Source organism: Pagrus major, chromosome 12 (genome assembly GCF_040436345.1).
Source record: "Pagrus major chromosome 12, Pma_NU_1.0".
In the NCBI taxonomy this organism is placed as follows: domain Eukaryota; kingdom Metazoa; phylum Chordata; class Actinopteri; order Spariformes; family Sparidae; genus Pagrus; species Pagrus major.
The window spans coordinates 18,690,987-18,697,986 of NC_133226.1; the positions used below are offsets into that span (position 1 = coordinate 18,690,987).

The window sequence follows — 7,000 nt, forward strand, 5'->3', positions numbered from 1 at the left end:
ATTCTGTGAAAGAAAGACGACAATGGTAAAGGGCAGTTCTTACTTCAGGCTGTGAGATCCAGTATTAAACTGATGTAAGCCTAGACTTTGTTAGTGTGTACTTTGTTCTGAAAAACAGCCAATATCTTTGCAATAACTGGATAAGTTGCAGCGTGTTTTTCTTCTGTCTGATGTAATGTTTGTTTTAACAGAGCAATCACACGCTTGAGAAACCTGTCCATGTGGATGTAGGTCAAGTCGATGTGCTCCACCACCAGCAGGGGTCGCTGCTGAGACGCCTCCATTCTGTCACTGATCATCACTGCGTTTTAAATAAAGCTTTGGCAGAAACGCGTGGGTGACACTTCTGGAAGGAGCGTCTGACACGACAAAGTAGCACTAACTTGCCCTCTTTAAAGGGATCATTTTGAACACACGGAGTTAAACTTATTTTTGTATCTATTGTTAAACGTTACGGGTATCGAGTGAACCCCTGAAAACATGGCAGAAAGTGACTGGGATACCGTGACTGTGTTGAGGAAGAAGGGGCCGACGGCTGCCCAGGCCAAATCCAAGCAGGTTAGCATGAACACTTCACCTCTTCGTCTGTTTTTTTTAATTTGTTTTGAGCACATACTGTTAACTATGTCACTTAAAACGAGGTAAAATCGTGTTTCAGGTTATAGTCAACACGACTAGTACATAATATATGGGTTAAAGCGATCATTTATGTGCGTGATGGGAGCAAACGTCGACCATGTGTCGTGGGTCAGTTTAATAACAACAGTGGACAGAAAGGTTTTTGTCTTCCAGCAAACAATTTTTAAATGTCGGGATTTAACTAACTGACTACTTGGTTAGTTAACTAGTAAGTTTACTCGACTCTAGCGGACGTATTTCAGATTAGTAGCCCTTGTAGGATCGTTATTATCTCCCTGTCATAAAACAAACTCCGGGAAGCACCGTTACAGTTAGCGTTAGCTTAACGCAAGTTGTGTTAGCTAGATAGCCAAATGACGTTAGCTATGTTACGTCCAGTTATTCAAATTAAAGCCACGTTTTCAAAACGCCATTCTTTCATTAACTCATGGTGTCTTTGGTAAACCAAACCTCTCCCAGAAATTAACACTCAATGACGGTGTAGCTAACGTTATATCTGGCCGTAACCAAAATAGAAACTAACTAGCTAGCTAGCACTAGCAAGCTATGCTACCCTAATAAGGATAACCTGGCGATGGCTAGGTACTCATACCTAACACTACTTTATAATTATAGTTTTATGTTTTTAAGTTGGGTTGGACGGGTCCAACGCCCATGCAGATGTCTGGTAATCAGCTGTTCTTAATAGTCATTAAATGCTACAGACAAATCCAGTGCACATGTGTTTTAAAATGACTTTAAAATGTGGTTTCCAATGTCTGTTTTGGGAAAGCAATGTTGAGCTCAGGCAGGATTGTTCATCATGTTATCTGTTGTTTAACTTCTTCGTCATACTTAGTTACTTATTAACAGCACCTGCTATTTTGAGCCAAAAGCAATAAGGCTTTTTTATGAGCCTGGTTTTCATGTAATCTACTGTCAATAAATTTGGATTATGTTTTAAATTTTAAGATGTGTACATGTCCATCTGTTTTCTAGGCTATCACCACTGCTCAGAGACGTGGGGAGGACATTGAGACAACCAAGAAATGTAAATTTATGCATTCTTCACCAATTTGGTATATAAAAAAGTTAAATTGCAGAGGGACCTTATTTTAAGTGCATTTTATTGATTATTCTCTTCATTCAGTGTTTAATTTTGCAGGCAAAGCATGGAAATCACTAGATTAGATTGAATGGCTTGTATTGCGATTATGCCGTTTCTGCATGTCTATCACCCTGCACGATGCCCCAACATAACACTGATCCACTGCTTGTCTCACAGGGTCAGCAGGGCAGAACAAACAGCATCTTGTGACAAAGAACACGGCCAAACTGGACCGAGAGACCGAGGAGCTGCACCATGACAGGGTTCCCCTGGAGGTGGGCAAGGTCATTCAGCAAGGCAGGCAGGAGAGAGGCCTGACTCAGAAAGACCTGGCCACTGTGAGTATGAAGACTTCTCATATACTGACCTGGATAGCATGTAATAGCTGATGGGAATGATCCATTTTGTTTTCTGGATTTGTAAAACATTGTTTACATGTTTTGAAAACATGTTTTGAAACAGTTTTCTGCACTAATGTGAACAACACAGCCCTGAGATAAAAAGTCCCAGCTACAGGAAGTGTTTATGTGTATGCTTGAGTAGTATTACTGGCCTTGGTCCTTGTGTTTAGATACATTTGTTAATTATTTATGTCAAATCTTTTCCTCAGAAAATTAACGAGAAGCCTCAAGTCATTGCGGACTACGAGTGCGGGAGAGCAATTCCCAACAACCAGGTCCTGGGCAAGCTAGAGAGAGCGATTGGTAAGAAGAATACCGTTTGCTTAAATTCAACGATCATGTTTGTTACGTCTCAGTTGCCGGTTGTATAACTTCTATGTTCCTCCTCCGTTGTGAACAGGGATGAAACTGCGTGGGAAGGATATTGGGCAACCCCTGGAAGCAAAACCCAAGAAGAAATGAACACAAAGCCTCGAAATCAGCCCTCCCAGGTCCCATCTTTCCCTGTTAATGAAACCCCAAACCACTCCCCTACCCTACCTCCAAGACCCTCAGATTTCTCCTCGTCTCATTCCCTTCCCTCCCTCTACCTGGGCTGATCTCACCTGTGTCCTGCCCGAGGACACGGTGCTCCACTTCCATTACAAGCTGCATACTGACAAGTCATCAGAAAACACTCTTTTGACCACATAATCAAACGAATGATCGAATGCATTTTGTTTTTTTTCAACGTCACAAACTCGAGGTTCTGTGTATTTCTTTTAACTCACGTCTGCTTAGGCTTTTGGCATGATGGATTCAACTTTTTGATAGTGATGTAAAAATCATAAAAGGTGAATTAGTTTTCATGACCAAACAAACTAGTTTGACTTAACGTTAATTCTCAGCATGATGTTGATCCGAAAGTGCTTGATTGCATCTTTTTTCACACACTCAAGACAGTGGGTGAATGTCATTACAGTGTTAAAATGTTTTAATGCTGTGCTTTGTTTTGATCTTGAAATAAAGTTTGGCAGTTCATGACATTTCTGGTTGTGCATTTATATTCACTTTCATTACTCAAGCAATTTTGAGGCACTTGTACAAGTGTTTCTGGTACTTTATACTTCCACTCTACATATTTAAAGCAAATATTAAACTTTTTTACTCCACGACAATCATTGAATAACTTAAGTCACCAGTTAGATTGCAGACTGGATGCTGCATGATAGCTGAAGAAGTGCATTTTTTAAATTTAATATTTGTATCACCAGCTGGATTAAACAAAATATTCTCATGATTAGAAAAATGCTGAATATCGGATCTGGTTGGCCAGGCAGGTTATTGGTCGACCCAGAGAATACAGTACATACACGTTAATATATATGTCACTTTCTGTGATACTGAAGTACATTTATCTCTTGGAAATTACTTTTGATTCTTGGACACATGTAATATCAGATACTTTTCAGAATTTTAGTAAATGATTACATTTACAATCAAAACTAATATTTGAGCTGCTGCACAATCAGAAGTTAGAGAGACAGAATGCTGCGTCAAGCAAAAATCTGAATGTAGTACTACAGTTGAGCCACTAGGTGTCAGAACTGTACCAGGAGTATACTGGGATTGTTGTACTCATCCATTATACTGCATAAAAAGTTTGCTGCTGTTATATTTTCATGCAAAGTTGTGACTGCTTTATGCCAAAAAGCTTTAAATTATTTTACAAATATGGGAATCTTTATAAGCGCTACCAAAAAGTGTGTCTCGACCTGTACATCATTTTTGTTTACCTCTGCTGATAAAGCACAGGTGAATCATTCGAACGTGAACAAAGTGTCAATTATAATTATGAGTTTAGGCAGTTTTTAGAGAGATGTTGAAATGTTTTGGCATGCTTCAAGTTTCTTTTAAAGGGTAACTCCACCAATTTTACACATTAAATTGTGTTTACAGGTGTTGCTGCAGGTACTGCTGCATATGTGAAAAAGTAGTATCAAGCCTTCAGTGGCTCCAGAGGGAGCTGCATGTAATCTGATAAACTGCCTCCAGTGATGTCACACTAATGGACTGCTTTAATGTGTCAAATTGGTGGCGTTACCCTTTAAGAGTCTCAAAATTGAGACCTGCACCTGGGTTTTCAAAAAAAGGGGGTTTTGACCCCGAGGGGGTCCTCAGAGTTACCGTGGGAGGCCACCAAATTATAGTTTGATAGTTATAGTCATTAAAAGAATATTTAAATTACACAACATTAATGATTTCCTGTGCAATCATGTAAGAAAGCTAACCTTTGTGTCCCCATTCGTAAAGGAGAACTAGTCAGCTTACTACGTTCTGTTGAGACATACCGGCCAGTTATCTGTATTACAAGTGTTCGGACTTTCTTCTAAACCACGAGTGTCGTTTTGTAATTTATTGAGCAAGAGACTGTCGACTTGTCTAAACCACAGATCTAATAAGGAAAATCAGTTTATACGTTGCACTATAGGCCCGCCTGCCCTACATGTTATTGTTGGCCCAATTTTTGCAATGTATGTAATAGGGTGTCCCTGCTCCTTCTCTCCATCAGCTCCTTGGCTTGAAAAATGTTTGATTGGCATTTATGAAGCTTTAATTTTGATTTGCAGAGCTTTTTTTATTCCTCTGCAGCGATCCCCCTTCATACTATAGGTTATTGAGTATTATTTTTGCCAGTGGTAAGGCTGCCTTCTTTGTTATTAAAGATTCATGGACCTCATTGTTGCAGAGCAACAAAAGCAGCATGGTGAGGGGAAGTGCAAGTGGGACAGAACACATTCAAGGGCAAAAATCAGAGGTGTATTGACGAGCGCTTGAAGGCTCAAGGATCGTGAAGGACTAGGAGAGGATCTGTAGATGTCTGGATTATCTGTGAGGCAGTTTTGCCAAGACTAAGGACTGAGGAGTAATCATTCCTACAGCCTACAGTAGATATGTAGGATCATCAGCATCATACTGGAGCCGGGGAATAAAAGTCCTCCACCCTCAGGTGAGAGGAAGAGCACACAGTGAAGTCCTCTGTCCTGTATAACCTCTATCAGGCCCTACAGCGCCGTCTCTTGTTTGCTGAGATAAGACCTTGTGGTTTATCCGTGAATCCATGTGGTCAACATTAGAAGGAGCCACCAAAGACACAGCATTAGCAGAGCACACGTAGCGAACTGCAGCTGTGACTGTGCATCGTCTGCTCGTGTTGGGGTACGTTGTCCTGGGTGATGCTGGGTCACATGACGTGTCACTTTAATTGTTCTAATTAATAATCAGAGAGCAATGGTGCCATGTGTTTTGTAATAAGCCTTTTTCATGGCAGACACTTTGACACAGGTGTTACTAATAACATTAACTGTGGCTCTGTTTTATTCAAATGTCCCGTGACAGTGTGATAGTGTGACAGCGAGCCATTATGCATAATACCAAGACCCTGAAACGGGAAGCAGCTAAATGGAATTAATTATTATTTTGCTTGTTTACACCTGTGCTTTTCCTACTGTTACATATCAAGATGTCTTTAGTCCGTGGCTTCAGGGTTTGATCTGTGTTTTGGGGATTGACCCATATCCTAAACACAGAATCTGCCAAAAGCTAAGCATGCCATTTCAGTTCAAGCAGCAATGTTAAGAAGACACGTTGTTGCAAACGGAGGTGAGCAAGGAACCAACAGGCCACAAATTCAAAACATGCAACAACACAACAGCAAGGTCACAGACAGGGGAGCTGCCCCACATCTCCACTCACCTTCAATGGGAAATCCTCCCCAGAGTGCTGAGCGAGCACACGCTAATAGGCAGCTATGTTGAACCGACGGAGCAGGAGCACTCTGGGCGACCGTGAGATCAGCTGCTGGCTCTGCCATGACACTGTGAAAGGAAATTTGGCCTGGGAACTTCTCTAGAAAGCTTTCCTCGGGCCAGCCGAGCCAGCCAACACTGAGCATAAAATATTCACACCTTTAATGGGATGAATACATGAGTGTGGGTGAAATATGTCATGTGCCTGTTTGTGCACCATCCACAGTCACTTGATGTGCATAACTTGCATGTTGTCATGCTTGTGGATATAAATACATGTTGTGATTTTGTATTTAGTGCTCCAGAATTATTTATTTAAAGGTGCAATATGTATGAATTTTAGTTGAAAACATATAAAAATGTAATAAAATTATTGGCAGAATGTGAATAACAGCTCTCACATTATGATGTCTGTGTATTGTGTTGCAAAGATATCTACTGAAGTTAGCATGCTAACCAGCTAGCCCCGACCCATCCCAGTATAAAGCTCCCGTGCTAGCGGTGTGAACACCAACGCTCCCTTCTCCTCTCTGAACTCCCAGTTTGGAGGGCTAGCTGCATGGCTAACTGAGCTAACTAGCTCATGGCAGCTACAGTTAGCAGCTACAGTTGGCAGCAGTTAGCAATTACTCTACTTTCCCCCACCTAGCACTTCCAAGTGGTATTGTTCATTGTTGGCGCCGCTGTCAAAAGACAGCTAGATCTCCTCCATTTTCCTCAGAGTTGCAACTACCAACAACAGAGGACAAAACGTGAGTTAAATCATTCATTTAGCTCCAATGGAGACATGAAAGCAGATAGAAATGGTGCCAGGCTGCCAGCCTGGCTAGGTCACCAGTGAGCCTTCATTTTCCCAGGAGATTTCTTGCCTGGTAGCAGACAGAATAGCCAACTGAAAGCAAGGTTTATTGCGAAACAATGTAAACACAGATGGTGTAATTATTCTAAAGCCATTGCGTTGTTAAATCAACATTTACTTCACAATGATATGTTTTATATATATACCATATTCATAGTTTAGTCATGGGAGGCTTGAGTTTGCGGTCTTTGTTTTTGTCTCCTGAGCTCTGAAGACGGTTTGCTGG

At 41.1% G+C, this 7,000-nt stretch overlaps 1 protein-coding gene across 1 annotated transcript; it reads left to right on the plus strand.

The window, feature by feature from the left end:
- Positions 1 to 311: 311 nt before the first annotated feature.
- Positions 312 to 3,152, plus strand: edf1 (endothelial differentiation-related factor 1). Its single transcript, XM_073477867.1, has 5 exons — positions 312 to 558; positions 1,618 to 1,669; positions 1,904 to 2,064; positions 2,337 to 2,430; positions 2,528 to 3,152. Exons 1-5 carry the CDS (start codon positions 481 to 483, stop codon positions 2,587 to 2,589), a joined length of 447 nt encoding a protein of 148 aa, XP_073333968.1. The 5' UTR covers positions 312 to 480; the 3' UTR covers positions 2,590 to 3,152.
- The last annotated feature ends 3,848 nt before the right edge of the window (positions 3,153 to 7,000 follow it).

What these genes read in the sequence shown, in the direction of transcription:
- edf1 (XM_073477867.1), top strand. Translation starts at nt 481, where the DNA reads ATGGCAGAAAGTGACTGGGATACCGTGACTGTGTTGAGGAAGAAGGGG. An exon ending in CATTGAGACAACCAAGAAAT is followed by an intron (nt 1,670 to 1,903) that starts GTAAATTTATGC and finishes CTTGTCTCACAG; the next exon opens with GGTCAGCAGGGCAGAACAAA. An exon ending in CTCAGAAAGACCTGGCCACT is followed by an intron (nt 2,065 to 2,336) that starts GTGAGTATGAAG and finishes TCTTTTCCTCAG; the next exon opens with AAAATTAACGAGAAGCCTCA.